The sequence below is a fragment of the Odontesthes bonariensis genome, chromosome 24 (assembly GCF_027942865.1).
Source record: "Odontesthes bonariensis isolate fOdoBon6 chromosome 24, fOdoBon6.hap1, whole genome shotgun sequence".
NCBI lineage: Eukaryota > Metazoa > Chordata > Actinopteri > Atheriniformes > Atherinopsidae > Odontesthes > Odontesthes bonariensis.
In genome coordinates, this window is record NC_134529.1 from 5,065,283 (window position 1) to 5,083,807 (window position 18,525).

An 18,525-nucleotide genomic window follows, 5' to 3' on the forward strand; every position below is an offset into this window, starting at 1 on the left:
GCATAAAAGCCGTGTTTCATGAGACTGGTTATTTCCTTTTCATTTACTGTTATAAAGCTGGATATTTTGTTAACACAAAATTACAAGTTAAAGCATCAATATTTCTTATTAAAGGGGAAGTTCGGTGTTTTTAAATCTGGACTTTATTTCTGGCATAAAACACTTTCATCTACCCACCGATAACAGTTTGGTGAAAGTGGGACGCTGTTTAGATCCGCGTATATAACGGGACTTTCATAATTAGTTATTGGCAGAAATGTGCTCTGATGAAATCCTTTTCTAAATGTTCAGAGGCTGAAATAAAGTCTGTTGGTTTGGTTGGTTTTTAGAAGAGGAGCTTAAGTTACCTAATCACATTTTAACTACTGATTTATCTGATTCTATCTATTGTTCTTATTTCTTTCTTTCTTGTTTAAATTTAAATCATGCTTTTTATTTCTACTGTTTTAATGTATCTGTAAAGCACTTTGAATTGCCTTGTAGTTGAATCGTGCTATATAAAATAAACTTGCCTTGCCTTGCCTACTGTACAAATTACTGGTTTATCTTCTCAGAGAAAAGGTGGAAATATACACATAATTCAGATGTTTATGCCGGCAGAATATGGGCCAACTGAACTCAAAATGAACGCCAAATGAACCTTTAAAACATAAAACTCTTAAAAAACCAAGAATATGATGAGAACCTTTGTATCTTATTCCAAAGATTATGTAAAAAATTAGCTTGATTGAGTCCTAAATTTGTGAAATAATCCAAAGGTATGAATAAAATAATCTTACCTTTTAATGTAAAAGATGTTCTTTGAGACAAGCAGAACCCTCAGGAGTTGTGAAGCTGAATGACAGAGTCCAGTGTTCCAAGCAAACCTCTCTACGATACCTTGAACTTTGGATCAGGTGCAGTTGTGCAAGCGTGTGAGCTGTCACGTTGCTGCAGCATCTGGAAATGACAAATCTCAAGTTGACGAATTTGGGCTGTGCACTGAAAAAACAGTGCAGATTAATGATTGACAACCCTTTAAACCATGACTCTGTTTTAGATGATCATTAACTGTTCATTATTATCTATCAGCAATATTTTTTCATGCATAGAAGGGAAACAATCGCCCATTCGTTGTTCCTGCAGATTTATCAGATAAGCATCTTTACAGTCAGTATTTTTAGTGAAATGATAACAGAATTTGGACTTAAGGGCACGAACACAATGTTCTGACTTCTGCTGTTCAGAACAACACAATGAACCTGCAGGACTACGTGAGGGTGTAAGCGTCCCGTTTATATAAGAACAAACTGACTGTTAGAAGCCTCATAAAGATATTTTTCTTGATATTTGATGCGTCAAGCAAATGGAATAAAGTATTTAATCCATTTTGATATGTACATATTGGTTTATTTCTTTATATTCTTCATCTCACGTCTCAAATTAAAGGTTTATCTCTGTGAGCTAAGCCCTAATATGAACCCATAGACTCATAAAACTCAATTAATTCAAGTGGAATAATGCTAATAACCAAGCATTTTTAAGAAAAAAGGTGTTTAGTCACTCCATATCATTCTGAGAATATTATATATCATAATATATGATGTGTTCACATTTAATTTAATAATTTAATCGAGCAAATAATCAGTAAACTAACCGGTTATGATCATTAGGTGAAGCTCTACACTAGTGATAAGTGTAAGTGATATATTTGTAAATAAAGTTTGTGAGGTGAACTGTGCATAAATGGATCATTTTTGACTCAATTGACGAAGGAAACAGTATTCTATACAACTTGAATCATTTATTAAAAAGAACAAAGCTTACAAAAATGTCTCTGCTACATCAGCAGAGATAAACAGATCACAATCTTTGCCATCATTGTTCAGGAAGCAAATTATTCCAGATAAGTTCAATATGATGAACATTACAATAACTTAAAGAACACTTTCAACAACTGGGCATAAACAAACTCAAAGTCACAAGTATTTTTCATATAAATACATCACTATCGCACACTTTCATTCGTAGATTTCTTTTTTAGAAAAGTAAAAATTGAACAATGTGCTCCTTCATACAGTTTATTCATGGAGAATTTTCGTACTATGTGCAGTTATGATGCATGATTACACAACGACAAAGCTTGTTTTTGACATTCTGTCATGGTGCGTACACCATACTGTTACAAATCTTTACTGAAGTCTTTTGAATGTGTTTGAAGGGGAACTGTGTGGGCAGATGTCCGAAGCAGAAGCTGCGGTTGGATGGTCACGTCTGTGATTTTAATGACCGCTCAGAAGCCGTTTTTCTTCTTTGGCTCCGTCCAGGCTTCCTCCAACACTGTGGTTGCTCTCCAGCTCCATGTTCATCTTGTTCTGCCTGAGTGCGTCCTCGCTGGCCGGCCACCTGGGACCCGACAGGCTGGCGGGGTTTTCTGGTGACGTGATCTTGTGATTGCGACGCTTGGACCCACATTTGATCCTTCTGAAGACCAGGTAGAGCATTTCAATGACGTTGAGCAGCAGAGAGAAGCAGGCCACCACCAGCATGAAGATGATGAAGATGGTTTTCTCAGTGGGCCGGGACATGTAGCACTCCACGGTGAAGGGACAGGGCTTCCTTGAGCAGGGGAACATGGGGACCATGACGAAGCCATACAGGTAGAACTGCCCCACGATGAAGGCGGCCTCGATGATGATCTTCACCACCAGCTGCGTCAGGTAGCTCCCCAGCAGGTTCCCCTTGATTTTCACCTGTCCCTTTTCATCTGTGTATTTGGGAGTTTTCATCTTACGGGGCCCACCGGGGCTCGCCAACTGCTCCCTCAGCTTGTTCTCCTTTTGGATGACGTGCATGGCGTGGCCCAGGTAGACCAGCGTAGGCGTGGAGACGAAGATGATCTGCAGGACCCAGAAGCGAATGTGCGAGATGGGGAAGACCCAGTCGTAGCAGACGTTCTCACAACCGGGTTGTTGAGTGTTACAGACAAAATCCGACTGCTCGTCGCCCCAGACGCTTTCGGCACCTGCACCCAGAACCATGATCCTGAACAGGAAGAGGACGCTCATCCAGATCTTCCCAATCACTGTGGAATGGGACTGGACTTGTTCCAGCAAAGTTGACAGAAATCCCCAGTCTCCCATCTTTACTGATGACGTTCAGGCACTAATCTGTGATGAGGAGAATGGAAATAGAAGAAAGAGTTAAAGGACAGTTAGAATGACCCTACACCACACCTTACGAATCGTTATTCAATCAATACATTCCTACGCAAAAGAAAGGGCTCGCTGCTCGATAAACTTTTCCCGTTACTGAATCTGTTTGAGAAGGAAGAAAACCTCTGTGTCTTGAACCTTGAGCTTTTTGGTCAATATATAACAGAATTCTGAATGAAATTCAGTGAGGACACCATTACAGACAGTAAAGAAAGCTGCCAGAGAGATAAAACAATTAAAAAAAACAGAGAAATGAAAGATTTCCTATTAAATTAAACATTTTAACTCATGATCGAAGGTATCGGAATAGACCAAACATATAGAATTAGACTTGTGGAGTAGACAGAGAGATATAATCCATGAAATTAAAATCTGACAACATTTGGAAAAGCTAATTAACACCATATCAACAACATATTTTGAACCATTGATAGAGGTCTTTAGAAATACATTAGTTTGTAAATTGATCCGTAATGTGAAGCAGAGTAGAGAAACGGTTGCATCTTACCTGCTGACCTGGTCAGAAAAGACTGTCTCTAGTTGAAGCAGATCACTAACTGTTGTTGGACCTTGGAGTTTTGGGCTGGGTGAGGACGGCTGGGATCATGAGGGATCAACTTACGCAACAAGCATCTGGCTTTAATGTCACGTTGTGACATCAGGCGAGTGCAGAAAAATAAGCCGAAGACAGACACAACCAGGAGGCTGTACACTTTGGTGTAATTGAAAAATTCTAATCAATAGTTTGAGATTGCACTATGCTGAGACATGTCGTTTACTGACTTAGTCATAAATAGATTTAGATAGTTTCTGTGTGAAAGGAGCATGCAGATAACCTCCAGCCAGAGGAGTTTTTGTGCACAGTCACCTGCTCGTAGGCAGCGTCATCGTAATGGTTCCATTCCATCGAAAATCCCAAGACTAAAATTAACAGTTTCAGTGTGAAGAGGACATCTGATTACCCTGTTACAGCATCTGTTAGAAAGTGTAATCTGTGAGCTTTAAAGATGCAGATCAGTGAATTATTGTGAATTAAGCACCTCAGCTGACCAGAAATTTCATTCCTTCTGTCACACAAGATCAAGTTTAGGGGGATAAAAACATGGTGGTAACAATAAATAATGACCAATATTCTTTAAAGTTCCATTAAACAATACTTTAAACCTGACGGGGATATGATGTTTGCCTCAGAAGTGTGACGTTTGAACGTCTTTTTCTCTTTGCCGTTAACATTAGATGTTATCATTAGTCATATAGTTCCCTTAATTATGAAGCAAATGAGCTAATGATGCTCTACCAGTGCTTTATTTAAGAAAGAAACAAAGAAATCTGAATTCTAACTGTCATTCTTTGATTTTTTTTTACCACTTGGAAGTTAGATATTCCAATTTCTTATTTGTCAATGAGCAACAGGTTGTGATGCTAACCAATGAAAAATGAAAAAAAAACATAGAGAAATGAAGTGAGAGTGAAGTCCAGAGTTTATGGAGCCGATATGTGACGGAGGAATGATTAAACTCAGCTGCATGTGTCCTTAAAGGGATCAGTAGCTGTCCAACTGCAGACAGCGAAATTTAAGTATTTGAGAATATAGATGCAAATTAACAAGTGAATTAGAAAAATTACAATTTTTTTTGCTGATGACAGAATGACTAAAGCTGCAGGACATCCTGAAAAGTTTGCTACATTTGCCTGTTAATAGTTGTAAAGCTTAAATCTGCATAAAGTTCATGTTAATTTGCATTCATTTGCATTGTTTTGGGTGAATTATTCAAATTAAAGCAGAATGACTCAATAAAAAAATGTCAAATGTAAGAAGTGGAAAAAATGCACTGCAGTCAAATCTCAATTTATGGTTTATTGAATAAAAAAATGAAGTTTTACAGTGTAAAAATGAACAAAATCAACTGAAAATCCCATCTTATTGACTGAAAAATGCAGGTTCTGTCAACTTTAAAAGAAAAACATGTTGTATTTAACCACGGTACAATCTTTTCTTGAAGTCATGTTGGGCATCATTTTGCATGTGACTACGTTCTGTTTACTGAACCTGGTGATTCCCATCTCTTTGTCTATATTTGCTACACCCCCCGCCCTCCACCCAAAGCACACAAATATAGGGACGGCCTATCACTGAGTTAATGCCTCAGATGTGGATCTCCCCAATGTTGCTTTCACACGATACGTTTGTAGCCCCTTCGCCGACCCCTCCTGCGATGCCGTTCGCTCCCAACTTTCGTCCCTTCAACTCCAACTCCAGGTTGACATAATTCTGGATAATGTTGTCCTGGCTTTTAAACCCTCTCTTCTCTGAACCTGGGGGAGTCACCGGGGTCACGGTGTAGTCCCGCCTCCTCGCCACGCACTCTTTCAGAGCCTTCACACACAGATAAAGCAGCTCGGCGATGCTCAGAGCCAGCGAGACAATGGCTGCCACCAGCATGAACCAGATGATGATGGATTTCTCCGTGGGTCTGGACAGGAAGCAGTCCACCTTGTGGGGGCAGGGGAAGCGGGTGCACACGTAACGAGCCTGGAGGGTGAAACCGTACAGAAAGTACTGACCCACGATGAACAACACCTCCAGGATGATCTTGGCTAAAAGATGGAGGACGTAACTGCGAAGGAGGCAGCCACGGAGGCTGATCTTGCCGCTGCTTTTGGTATATTTTGGAACTTTGAAGGCCCTCCGGAGGAAGAGGCTGGTCTGGTCATCCAGCTCGGCCTGCTTCTTCAGCCTCTCTTTCAACTAACGATGAAAGAACAAGAGGTGTGAGTCTTCCAGAAGCTACTCAAGAGAATTGACAAAATAAATGGGTGAAAGAAAGCATAGATGTTGGCAGCGTGAACATTAGAAATGTACCAAACGTCTGTCACAATCAATGCTGTTGACTGGGAAAGTATATGGACCTATTCTAAATTAATCTCAGTTTGTAACCGCGTCAAATCAATACAGATTAAGATTTTGCATTGGATGCATATATCCCCTAATCGCAGACATAAGTTCAACCCTAGTTTGTCTCCAATCTGTCTTAAATGTAAAACAGAAATTGGCAATCTAACTCATTGTCTTTGGTCATAAGCTGCAGAAATATTGGTCTAATGTCTTAACAGAAATTGAAAAGATGCTGGGATTAAAGCTGGGGATGGACCCATTGTCTCTTACATTAGGCCTTCCTGCTAAAGGTGTGACGTTAACAAATCAGAGACTGTTTTGTATTCTTACATTTGCAGCGAGGAAGAGTATTTTATTGCAGTGGATTGGCAATAAGGAACCAAATGTTAAGGGATGGCATAAAGTACTGTTTGAGTTAGTGCCTCTGGAATACTTGACTTTTGTATCACATTCAAACTCCAACCAATTTTATGAGGTTTGGAAACCTTATTTGAATTACTTGGATCCCAATGTATCTTCCACTCTTTTACAGGGATTCTCTGGAAGGTCATAATAACGGGACACATTGTTGTGCACCCATTCTTCTTTTCTTTTATTTACCCATTTATGTACTTCTTTTTTACTGTCTTTATCGATATGGATACTGATTGTGTGTATAATCATACACATACAATCATATTGTGTGATACTGTTGGAGTTTTGTGTTTGTTTATGTTGAAAAAGGAAAATTGATAAACAGATTTAAAAAAAAAAGAAATGTATCAAACACACTTCCATTTCCAGAACATGCTTTTCCTGAAACTTCGCTGCACTTCTGTGGGTTGTTCTTATTTTTATGTACGATATAAAACATGAAACACAACAATAATGCCGGGGACAGCATGGATATATTGTGTCAAGATCTAGAAAATGGTTCCAACTCTTACTTGTGCAATGCTACAGGTGTGGCATGACCTCCTCACTAAGTATTAACTAGTTCTGCCATACCACACCTACTGCTGCGACACACCTTTTTCTCAATGTGGATCACATGAAGAACGTAACCCAGGTAAAGCAGCTTTGGAGTTGCTATGGCGATAATCTGAAACACCCAGAAGCGAACATGAGAGATGGGGAAGGCGGTGTCGTAGCAGACGTTCTCACAGCCGGGCTGCTGCGTGTTGCAGACAAAGTCGGACTGCTCATCGCCCCACACCTGGATGAGATCAGAGGGAGGATTTTACTCAAAGCTGCACCTTTACATCACCATAAAACCGCGTTTTCTCTCCATTTTTAATCCAAACACTACAAATGATCTGCCTTCACTGGAAAAAAATGCCCGTTTTTGCTTGAAATAAGAAAAAAAATCTGCCAATGGAACTAGTGAAAATCAGCTTGTCAAGATTTCTTGAAATAAGATGTGATATTTAGGACTTTTGAGATAAAAGTGATCTTGAAATTAGCTTAAAAACCTCTTCAAATGTCAAAAAAAAAGCTTGTTTCATGGGAAATCCGACTCAAAACAATTTGTTTTCAAGACTTTTTCATTTAACAAGATATTCCAGATGTATTGTCTTCAAACAAGTCCCTATATCTGACTGAAATAGTACTTGTTAGGCAGTTGTGTCTTATATTAAGTGTAATGAGATATTTTGACTAGAAATGAGACAAATATACTTGGTAAGACTTTGATTTTTTCCAGTGTTTAACTCAAGTACAGCTTTGATTGTGCTGACTGGATGACCAAACCTTCTCAGCACCAGTGTTCAGGACCATGATTCGGAAGATGAACAGTACAGTGAGCCAGACTTTGCCGATCACTGTGGAGTGACTCTGCACTTTTTCCAGCAGGCGGCCCAGCAGCTCCCATTCTCCCATTTCACTTTCTGGATGTCCTGCTTTCTGTTCAGGGAGATAAAACATATCCATTACAAAACATATATAGTTGACAACACAGTAAACACAGAACTGCGTGTTCATTTCTTTATGTTTTCCCTCTTTTAAAGAGTTCTTCAGCAGCAGCAGGTCTGATGGAGGGATGAATCCTCCCCAGAGCCCGGAGCTCAATATTACTGAAGCAGTGTGGGATCATGTTGGCAGAGAACGGAACAAAAGGCAGCCCACATCCAAAGAAGAGCTTTGCGATGTCCTTCAAGAAGCCTGGAGAACTATTCCTGAAGACTCCTTAAGGCGAGACACGGCAGGCAAAAACAGGGATTTTTCATGCGGTGGTCAATTTTTAGATTTTGGGCCAGTCTACCCCTTCGTGTTATTTCAAAACATAAATCAAAATGTTTATTTCATCACATTTTAATCACGGCAGTACGTTTCCCCCAAATTTACCAAAATAAATTCCCCTATTTAAATCTTTAAATGCCGTTTTCTCAAAATCAGTTTTTTGTATTTTTCCAGTATCAATATCTCAGCCTATGGAGCACCTACTAACACCAAACTTTCCAGTTATACACTCAGCAGTATTCTGAAGATATTTACAGAAGGATTTGTTGATAAATCATTCCTGGCCTGATTTATGTGACATTATAATAAAATAATATGGCGAAAATTTATGTTTTTTAGGCTATGGACAGTATATTTTGATTTCCTAGGAAATGAAAGCAGATATTCTGAAATCCCTCTGTAATTTTCTTTTCATTTTGTGTGTAAACAAAATGAGAAAATAATTTTGCACCTGGCTTTATCAGATCTGTCTTTCGGAAATATATGCAAATGTGCGCATATTTAATGAGATAATGCCTAATTTGCATAATTAAACATACAAATTTATAAAACTTGCAATACATTTCTTTTTTCATACTCGTATAAGTAATCAACTGAGGAAGTTTTATGGTGATATCTATTATTTTAAAATATTACCCTATTCACCTGTAGTGTTTCGCCTTAAAGAAAGGACAGAAAGCTCGTCTGAGAGGGTTCAGGCTGTGCTGGAGGATAAAGGAGCTCAGAGCAGATATTCACTTTAAAGCTGCTTAGAACTGAACAAACTCTGTTTCTGCCTCGCATGATATTTCCATTTATGTTTGCACACGTGTCCTGTTAAAAAAATGAGGGGTGGCGAAACACATTTGCACAGTACCGTACATGATAACGTATGCTTTACTAATTGGAGATGTAGCCTGATTTGTAGTGTTAGGTCAGTGTTTATTAGAACAGCTATTAAAAGCTGACACGGAACTCAGTGTTGGCGAGTAAAAGTCAGGACAGACAGACTTTCCACAAGGTCACTCTTGTATCATTACTCGCACTCAGGCCACAGCTGCTGATTTCAAGTCTCCAAAACACACTTATCTGCAGCTAAGCAGAACAGTAGCTGTTTCTGATATTAACCGTCACAGATTCCAGGCACCTGCTTGGGTGGATAAGACTTATGTCAACTTAGGTTTTAAATCTGCCTTAAACTTGTGTTTCATGTGGTTCCTTTAAAAAAACAAAAAGAATTGCTTGAATTGTTCATGTTTAAAGTTGCTTTTTTTGGTCGTTCTTTCTCACATTTCCTTGTTTTGCTTGCACGGCTTTTTAAACAACAGACAAAAAAGTTTGTTTTCTTCGTGTTTAGAAAGTTTGATTGTTTCATAATTGTGATCATTTGCAAACAGCCTTTTTCACATCAAAGTACAAATAAAACTCTACTTACAGCTGCACTAATGTTCTGTACTAATCTATAGACCAGTCAGTGGCGAGAAAATATGTTTTAAAATCAACTCACCAGAGAGCGATGCCTCAAGATGATGATGAGAAGACAGAGTGAAGCATATGCTCGCTGCATTTCGCTGTTCATTCGCTGACTTATCTGGAAGGACACCGTCCTAACCATAACAACGAGCGCCGGGTGCCAACACTGAAGGTGAGCGGCTGGAGAAAATAAAAAACCAAACATGTTTTGTCTTATTTACGTTATATCTGTGGCAATTCTTTTCACGTTTATGTTGAAAAATGATAGAAAATCTGCACAGAAACCAATGCAGATGCTCTAGAAGAAGTTAGTGAATGAATTGATGTCCATCTGGACACGGTTTGAATTGACAAAGAAAAAATGGTTTGTATGTATTTCAGGAATTTGAATTCTGCTTTTGACCCATCTGTAAATCATGAACACGGATGTAAAAAGCAGTGAGCAACACAATACAATCACAGCCAGAGCTGTGGGCAGCTGGAGGGTTTGGCTGACCTCCTCAAGGGCACTTCAGCTTACGTCTTTTCCTGCTGCTCATGGAAATTACTGCCAGTCTCTGGGCCACAGCTGCCTACAGGTATACAGAGGAGTTCATGGTGGACAATGGCTGCCCGGGTCATTGTGCCCAGGTCATTGTGCCCAGGTCCTGTGGCTGCAAAACAAGCTCAAATCATCAGCCGTTGACAGCTGGTGTGAGGTGTTTGTGCTGATGTGCTGTGTTTGGTTTCCTCCAAACGTGCTGCTGTGCATCATGAGCAAACATCTCCACTTTGCTCTGGTCTGTCCAAAGGACATTGTTCCAGAAGTCTTGTGGTTTGTTCAGATGCAGCTTTGCAAACCTAAGCTGTGCTGCCATGTTCTTTTTAGAGAGAAGAGGCTTTCTCCTGCAGCCCTTCCACACAAGCCATACCTGCTCAGTCTGTTTCTAACTGTGCTGTCATGACCTTTAACCTTTAACATGCTGACTGAGGCCTGCAGAGTCTGAGATGTAGCTCTTGGGTTTCTGACCTTGGGGTGACCTTGCTGGGACGTCCACTCCTGGGAAAATTGACAGCTGTCCTGAATGTTTTCCACTTGTGAATAATCTTTCTCTTTGTAGAACGATGGACTCCAGATAGTTTGGAAACGGCCTTATAACCCTTCCCAGGTTGATGGGCAGCAACAGCTGCTGATGTTTTTCCTCCTTGGCATCGTGTTAACACACACCTGAATGCTGCAGAGCAGCAAAACTTCTGCTTTTACAGAGGTGCTCACACTGACTGATGATCAGTTAATCATTGTATTGATCAGCAGCTCCTTATGAAAGCAATGAGAGCTCCAAAAGGAATAAATAGTGACACGCTGTGTTGTTCATCAGAGATTGTATTAACCTTACATTAGAAAGAGTGTGTACTTTCTTTTTTTACATGACTGTGTGTGGATCATCTTTGCTCAGATTCTGGAGTCATGTTTAAATTTAAACAGCTGAGTTTTAGCGGCACAGTGTGTGTTTATGAGCTTTACAGACTCTGATCCGGCTAATCTGAATGATAAAAGGATGAAAATGTAAATGATTTATACCCACCTGATATTTTGAAGAGGAAACAACAAAAATAAAATGTGCCCGTCTGGCCTTCAGCATACTGAGTACACTTAAAAACACTCAACCAGTCACACCAGACAGTTAAAATGAGCAGGACACTGCTGTTTTAATGGAAGAAGAGATTTATTACCTTTGGACTACAATGACACATTTAGCATTTTAGAGAAATAACTTAACCATCGTTTCCAAAGCTGCAGCTTCTCAACAGAACACCATAATCTCACTCTTTGCTGCATTGGAAAATCCCCCCAGTCGATGCTTGAACCTCGTAGTGAGCAGACCTTCAAAAGCTTTCACTCTTCATCATCACACACAAAGTATCTGCCTGTAAACACTCTTAAATAAAAAATGTATAATACCCTGCTGATAAGCTACAGACACAGTAATCACAGTGCAGGAATGTGTTCAGGTGCATACTGGTTATTTTTTTCACCTTTAATCTCTACGTTTCACTGATGCCGCCATGTTTTTAAGCTATTATTGCATCCTGTAGCTTTTTCACACCAACACACACATAATTTAATAACCTTTTACTCTCTTTTTTCATTTATTTTAGGCAAATATTGACTTGATATGCGCTGGTAAAAACTGACTAAATATTGCTAAATATAAGCTGTTTAGTTAAACTCAAATCACACAGGAAGTAGGTCAAACGTGGACCGAGTTAAGACTAATAAGTAGGTCCATTAAATTTGTTTCTTACTGCTTATCTGTTACACTTTTCCATCATTTCTATGGACGCAGACTGCAGACTGTGAAGATTTCTTCTAGGCTTGTTTGCTGTTTTTCAAACACATGGAATATAAATTATTATACATTCAGTTTTAACACAACTTCAAGCAGGAGATTGTCCTGTGACATTCGTTGCTTCGAGCCAAGTTATGATCAGAGAAACACTGAGATCAGATTGTTATGCCCCAGCGATGACAGTCAAGTTTACAATCTTAAAGGGATAGTTCGCCTCTTTTGACATGAAGCTGTATGACATCCCATATCAGCAACATCATTTATGAACATTTTCTTACCCCCTGCTGCGTCCTGTGAGCAGAGTTCCAGCCTCGTTTTGGTGTTGCTGAAGGTAGTCCGGCTAGTTGGCTGGGGTTTAAAAAATAAAGCGTTTTGCTTCTCAAAACAATATGCGTTCAACAGAGTAATACATTTGCATCACAAAATCGTTAAAAAAAAAATAATAAAAAAGTCAGACCTCACAATCGCTTGGCCCTATTTTCTCTCTCTTCGCATCACTGCCTGCTGTGTAGACCGCAGTGCAGACACCGTGAAACAGGCGCGGTGTCGGCAGCAGGCAGTGATACAAAGAGAGAGAAAATAGGGCCAAAAGATTGTGAGGTCTGACTTTTTCTGGAGAACGATTTTGTGATGCAAATGTATTACTCTTTTGAACGCATATTGTTTTGAGAAGCAAAACGCTTTATTTTCTAAACCCCAGCCAACTAGCCGGACTACCTTCATCAACACCAAAACGAGGCTGGAACTCTGCTCACAGGACGCAGCAGGGGGTAAGAAGATGTTCAGAAATGATGTTGCTGATATGGGATGTTACACAGCTTCATGTCAAAAGAGGCGAACTGTCCCTTTGGTGTAAGCGTATGTCTGGCAACCATAAAGAGCCTGATTACCATGTTGTTGTTTTTTTCTAGTAACATTCAGGAGGAGAAATAGAGGAGACTTCAGGAGAATTCTTCCACCAAATGAGCAGATAGAAATCTCTGATTTCTGAAACTCAGCATGACTCGTGTAACCAGATCCAATAACTGGCTTTTAAGCTCTTAGCTGGCACTGACGAGCACCCGTGATCCGAGGACCCAAATCCACTCTGGAATACATCTCATCAGTCCAAACTGTGAAGAAGAAAAAATAAAAATCCAGTTTAAGAGGGAGATTCTTCATAAAGATAACATCTGTATTTGTATTCCGTGTACTTTGGATCACAGATGTGTCTTATGAAAAATCTTAGGTAGCATGTTTTAATTTGGACCAACCTGCAGCGTATGAGGCCAGTAGCCCGTGGTTCTGTTGGAGACGCCCAGCGTGGAGATGGCGTGGCGAGCGTAAACCTCTGGCTTCGGAACAAACCAACCCTCTCTCGATGAGGATGGTTGCTGCCCGCTTGAAGCGATCTGAGGTGACATAAGAAGGATGATTTCAACTGTGTCCTAATGACAATAAGCTTAATTTACTGTGTAAACCCCGTTTAATCAAAGAGTTTAAAAAGAAAAGCATACATGAAGAGTGTACACTACAAAAAAAACAAGTTAAATGTTAAGATATGAGGACAGTGAGATGGTTTTGTCATGAAAATTCATTATATGCAAACACGAGCAACAATTATTGGAGTTTTATGAATGAAACTGTGAACAATTGGAACATTTTCTATGAAAATCTCCAACAAGGTCGAGAATTGGAACGGGAGCTGCAAGATCTCAACGCTTTGTGGCACCAGAACAGGTAGTGAGGTCAAACATGTAGAACTTAATCCACATCGAGCGATTACCTGGAAAGGGATCAGACTCTGAATGAAGATCCCTCTGCTGCTATACTCAAGGTGAAGAGCTCTTGAGAAATTATCCATATATCCCTGAAATGTTGGGAAAACTGTGATAAATGTTCATATTCAGTGTTGAGTCACTTAGAAAATAATTAACTTTACTGTTTTGAGGAGGTTCTAACGTCAACAGATCTATTTTAAAATCAATCAATGAGCTCTAACAAAACTTCTACTGTGAATAAGTATTTGTGGAGGGAACGGCTCTGTCTCACAGTGAAGGCGGTGAGTGTCACTCTTCCATGCAGGGGTCTACAGCAGGCACCCGATGATATATTGACGACAGCCCCTCTGCTGCGCTCCACCATCCCTGGCAGTACCAGTCGGGTCATCAGAGTTGCAAATGTAACGTTTTTATTGACCTGATCCCACAGGCCCTGTTCAGGCACTTCAATCAGGCTCTGAGGGGAGGTCAATGACTCATCCACACAGTTCACCAAGAAGCCGATATCTTTACCCCTCATTGCTTCTTTGATGGGCTTGCTTGCCGCATGGCCCAGAGACGAATCAGCTAAGACGACAGTAGTTTCCACCTCGTAGCTTCGGGAGAGGGCTGCAGCAGTGGCTCTGATGGAAGCGTTGTCCTGAGTGACAAAGATAATGTTGATGCCAAGCCTGGCTAGCTCCTCGGCATAGGCTTTGGCTACAGGTTCAGATGCACCTGACAGGATAGAAGATAGAAGTTTTTTTATCAGTGGCATGCAAGAAAGAATAAGCACTGATAGTTTCAGCATGGCAGCACACACGGGCTCCAACGAGCAACAAACAGCATTTCCAGGAAGTTGGGATATTTCATAAAATGCCATAAAAAAAAAAAAACTTTCTTTGTTCATTCTTTTGAACCGTTTAACAGATACAAGTTCAAAGAAATTATTTTCAGCGTCTTCACTGGCCAACATTCTTTCAATTAGAAAGTATAAACAAATCTGGAATTTGGTGCAGCAACACTCAAAAACATTCAGCGGTGAGTTACGCTGCTCAACAGTCCCTGGTTGTTGTTGTTGACTGGTTCTCCTCTTCATGATGCTCCGTACATGTTTAGCAGGAGACAGATGTGGACAGATGTGGACAGCAGGCAGGCCGGTGGAGCTCACACACTCTGTGTGTATGAAGCTGCTGGTAGTCGTGCAGAATGAGGTCTGGCATCGTCCTGCTGAAATAACCAAGGACCTCCCGGGGAAAGACGTCACCCTGATGGCAGCATCTGTCTCTCCAAAACTCCAACATCCAGCTCTGCATCAGTGGCACCTTCACACAGATGAAACCATCCCTGCCATGGACCCTGATGCCCCCCCACACCTTCACAGACGCTGGCTTTAAACCTTTCTCTGATCACAGCCTGGATGCTCTTTCTCAGCAGTTTTTCCCAGAAGCAGCTGAAACGTGGACTCATCTGCCCACAGAACACGTGTCCACTGTCTTTCTGTTCATCTGGGACGAGCTGGAGTCCAGAGAACTGGGCCGTGTTTCTGCACAGAGCTGATATATGGCTTCCTCCTGGTGTGGTGCAGCTTCAGCTCACATTTCTGGATGCAGAGGTGGACCGTGTTGAGTGAAAATGGTTCTCCCAGCTTCTCCTGAGCCCATGTGGCTGTATGGATCATGGTGGCGTGATGACGGTTTCTCATGCAGAGCAGCCTGAGGGCTCAGAGCTCATCCAACAGTGGTTTCTGTCTTTGGCCTTTCCTCAGACCACCTGAATCTTTTCTTGACATTTACTTCAGTTTTGAAACACTAACATTTAAACTTAAATAGGTAGTGATAACCGTAGCTCATTTCGGGTTTTGGACTACTGGTTAGAAGAAACAAACAACCAACAGACTCTAGCTTAGGCTCTAAAATTGTTGTGTCCATTTTTCGAAGTTTATTGACATCCTACAGATGGATTCAAATTAATTTTATATTGTTTACTTGCTCTTTTCATATCCCTTATGTCACGGTTCCCTGCAAAACTACCCTTCATATTAGCTGCCCTATTAATTTAACTTAATATCATCATGAATAATGATGTAATAGTAATGTGTTAAGCTGCTGTGTCCATTCTTACCATATATTACAGCCCAGTCCCCATAGCTCTGGGTTAGCTTCCTACATGGGATCATCCTTGGTAGGAAATGAACCCTAACCAACGTGCAACAATCACTCAGCAGGATTACTGCTCTGCTGGCCGTGTACAGAGCCCCAACCAGGGCCAGGGTCTCAAAGTAGGAGCTGCACGACCGAGAAATTTCTCTGAACAAAAACTGAAAGCTGTCCACTGCCGCCATGGTCCACACTATTGAAGCTAGTCAGCTAGTTAAAACTTATTCATACGATAAAACGTTTGAAACGCGAGATTAACTAGCAAGTCAGACGTGAGAGTGAAACATTTCGTTAAAGTTAATTTCGAAATAAGCTAATAGACGCCTTTAAACAGTTCGGGACGTCTGCTATAGCACCCGGTAAAGTAACAAAACATTGGGTCACGTGACAGTGTTAGAACAACGCTTGCTGCTTTAAAAAGCATGCGAAAAAAACGGACAGCGTAGCTTTAAATACAAAATAACACGTATTTAAATTAATTGGGATCCCAAGTGATTGGCACTGCAGTAAACAGGTATAGTAATATCAAAAAGTTTTTGATTTTTGGTCTAAAACATGTAATACTACTCCACAAGTTACCCTCATTATAAATTATTAGGTGTGAAGTCCATATTTCCGACGCTTGAGTGGCCTTGTGAAAGTATATTGGATATCCCACAATGCACCGCTGTAAAATGATGTAGAGGTTTCCATAGAGACACAACTGCTGGCAAGTACTCTGGATGAACAACGTTTACCAGAAACAGAAAAGGGTGATTTTCTTTTATATTCTTCACACAGTGCCTTAATATTTACTTCGGTGATTAAAGCATTGTTGAGAATTTTAGTTTTATAGCCGCTATTTTGTTAACTTTTGGCTAATTTTGTCAACAGTTAGCTGCATCTCAGCGATGCGTTGGGCAGCATCAAGCTAACTACAGAAAGCCCAAATCCCGTGGCTTTAGCTCCAGGATAAATAGGTTTGAGTGTGCACCGTAAAGTAAGTCATGCCTTTTAGGTGTTTATTTGAATATTTGCTTGTAAACTGGCATGTGGAGCGCTTTAGTCACCCATGACGCCTGGTTCATCAGAAACGGAGCCAATTCTCACACCTGTTGGGGATAAACATAATTAACACACACTGAAAAATAAATATGAAAAACCAATGTGCAGAAAACTGCTTCTGATAAGTCAAATGGAATGACAGATTTGGGGGTGGGAACTCTCCCGTCATCTTTTCTTTATTTATTCACGATGAGGGACAGTTCTTTTGTTTTTTTTTGCTGCGGATAAAGCAGGATTATAGCAACTTTGTGTTCAGTAGATTGATAATATTTAAGTTTTGCTCATAAAACAAACTCACACTTGAAGTAACAACAAACAATCTGACTTTTCTCCGTTTCTTATAAATTTGAAGAGCATAACCTAATCAACCAAAATGAAATGCAATCATTATTTACTGAGGAAAATGGTCCATTATTACTTTCCTTAGTGGCACAAACAGGTGAATTTTTGGTGTTTGGGGTCTGATGTGACTTCCTTTTGTGACATTAATCATGTTCGTATGTGCATGTCTTAATGTGAACCCATCTGTTCAGCTTCATCTCGGTGTCGGTAGGGCTTCATGCCTGGGATGTTGGTGGGTTTCTTCACATTATCTACATGCTTCTACTACATGTCCATTGGCATGACCATTCCAAACCATAACTTTTTTACCCCTTAAATCGTTATTTGGTAGAATGAGTTGTGTTCGTCTCGCTCTTTGACTCATTTCATTTTTAGATTAAGTTCACATGAATGTCCTGACTTTCTTAAAATTCTTCCATCAATGGCTGTGTTTCCAAGCCCCTTACTCTGAATAATACACTGCAATGAAGCAGCATTGAGAACCATTTTGTAAGCACATTATGATATTTTTTTACATGTCTTGTGCACACCAGCAGCAGAGATGTCTCAGTTGTCGGCTGAAGATGAAATGGAGTTACAATCTCTCCTCAAGCAGCTTCTGAGAAGCATCAACGACAAGATCTCTTGTGCACCATCGACTGAATGTGCTGAAGAGATCCTCCTCCACCTGGAGGAGACTGACAAGAACTTCCATAAGTAAGGCCACCCACAAACAGACTGACGTTATCTTAAAGGGATAGTTCGCCTCTTTTGACATGAAGCTGTATGACATCCCATACTAGCAATATCATTTATGAACAAAACGAGGCTGGAACTCTGCTCACAGGACGCAGCAGGGGGTAAGAAAATGTTCATAAATGATGTTGCTAATATGGGATGTCATACAGCTTCATGTCAAAAGAGGCGAACTACCCCTTTAAATAGCTGTATTGTTGTATTTGTGCACTAAGTGTGATTTGGTTACTGCTCTGCTTTCAGTTATGAGTTTGTCAAGTATCTGCGTCAGTATGTGGAGAACTCTCTGGGGACTGTGGTAGAAGAGGAGACAAAGAACATGACCAGAGGAGAAGGACAGCAGGCCATTGGCTCAGGACAGGACACCGTGATTCACGCCGTGACCAGAAAGACCAGAGACGCAGCCGAGTGAGTCTC

General features: G+C 40.5%; 4 protein-coding genes across 5 annotated transcripts in view; 1 reads left to right on the top strand and 3 right to left on the bottom strand.

The window, feature by feature from the left end:
• Positions 1 to 1,862: 1,862 nt before the first annotated feature.
• On the bottom strand, positions 1,863 to 3,742 carry gja13.1 (gap junction protein alpha 13.1). Its single transcript, XM_075458751.1, has 2 exons — positions 3,703 to 3,742; positions 1,863 to 3,149 (listed from the first exon to the last, which is right to left on the bottom strand). The coding sequence occupies exon 2, from the start codon at positions 3,120 to 3,122 to the stop codon at positions 2,262 to 2,264; it is 861 nt and encodes a 286-aa protein (XP_075314866.1). The 5' UTR covers positions 3,123 to 3,149; positions 3,703 to 3,742; the 3' UTR covers positions 1,863 to 2,261.
• Positions 3,743 to 5,340: 1,598 nt separating this feature from the next.
• On the bottom strand, positions 5,341 to 7,947 carry gja11 (gap junction protein, alpha 11). Its single transcript, XM_075458641.1, has 3 exons — positions 7,819 to 7,947; positions 7,100 to 7,285; positions 5,341 to 5,943 (listed from the first exon to the last, which is right to left on the bottom strand). Exons 1-3 carry the CDS (start codon positions 7,945 to 7,947, stop codon positions 5,341 to 5,343), a joined length of 918 nt encoding a protein of 305 aa, XP_075314756.1.
• Positions 7,948 to 12,890: 4,943 nt separating this feature from the next.
• On the bottom strand, positions 12,891 to 16,365 carry hsdl1 (hydroxysteroid dehydrogenase like 1). Its single transcript, XM_075459084.1, has 5 exons — positions 15,953 to 16,365; positions 14,121 to 14,566; positions 13,855 to 13,938; positions 13,343 to 13,480; positions 12,891 to 13,201 (listed from the first exon to the last, which is right to left on the bottom strand). Exons 1-5 carry the CDS (start codon positions 16,170 to 16,172, stop codon positions 13,130 to 13,132), a joined length of 960 nt encoding a protein of 319 aa, XP_075315199.1. The 5' UTR covers positions 16,173 to 16,365; the 3' UTR covers positions 12,891 to 13,129.
• A 302-nt stretch (positions 16,366 to 16,667) lies between these two features.
• tbc1d32 (TBC1 domain family, member 32) overlaps positions 16,668 to 18,525 on the top strand; it is a 76,025-nt gene continuing 74,167 nt past the window's right edge. Inside the window, exons 1-4 of one of the 2 annotated variants that reach the window (XM_075459407.1) lie at positions 16,668 to 16,739; positions 16,861 to 16,966; positions 17,910 to 18,069; positions 18,352 to 18,516. In XM_075459407.1, the coding sequence (XP_075315522.1) occupies positions 17,915 to 18,069; positions 18,352 to 18,516 (320 nt within the window). In that variant the 5' untranslated portion in view covers positions 16,668 to 16,739; positions 16,861 to 16,966; positions 17,910 to 17,914. Of the gene's footprint in view, positions 16,740 to 16,860; positions 16,967 to 17,906; positions 18,070 to 18,351; positions 18,517 to 18,525 lie in introns of both variants that reach the window. The other variant, XM_075459406.1, reaches the window with a different exon arrangement.

Bases quoted from the DNA above. Each gene is read 5' to 3' on its own strand.
- gja13.1 (XM_075458751.1), bottom strand. From the start codon at position 3,122: ATGGGAGACTGGGGATTTCTGTCAACTTTGCTGGAACAAGTCCAGTCC.
- gja11 (XM_075458641.1), bottom strand. From the start codon at position 7,947: ATGGGAGAATGGGAGCTGCTGGGCCGCCTGCTGGAAAAAGTGCAGAGT. The intron at 7,286-7,818 runs GTTTGGTCATCC...GATCTCATCCAG, and splicing joins TGAACACTGGTGCTGAGAAG to GTGTGGGGCGATGAGCAGTC. The intron at 5,944-7,099 runs GTGTGTCGCAGC...TTTCATCGTTAG, and splicing joins TGATCCACATTGAGAAAAAG to TTGAAAGAGAGGCTGAAGAA.
- hsdl1 (XM_075459084.1), bottom strand. From the start codon at position 16,172: ATGGCGGCAGTGGACAGCTTTCAGTTTTTGTTCAGAGAAATTTCTCGG. The intron at 14,567-15,952 runs GTAAGAATGGAC...CTATCCTGTCAG, and splicing joins GGACTGGGCTGTAATATATG to GTGCATCTGAACCTGTAGCC. The intron at 13,202-13,342 runs GTTGGTCCAAAT...TCTTCTTCACAG, and splicing joins ACTGGCCTCATACGCTGCAG to TTTGGACTGATGAGATGTAT.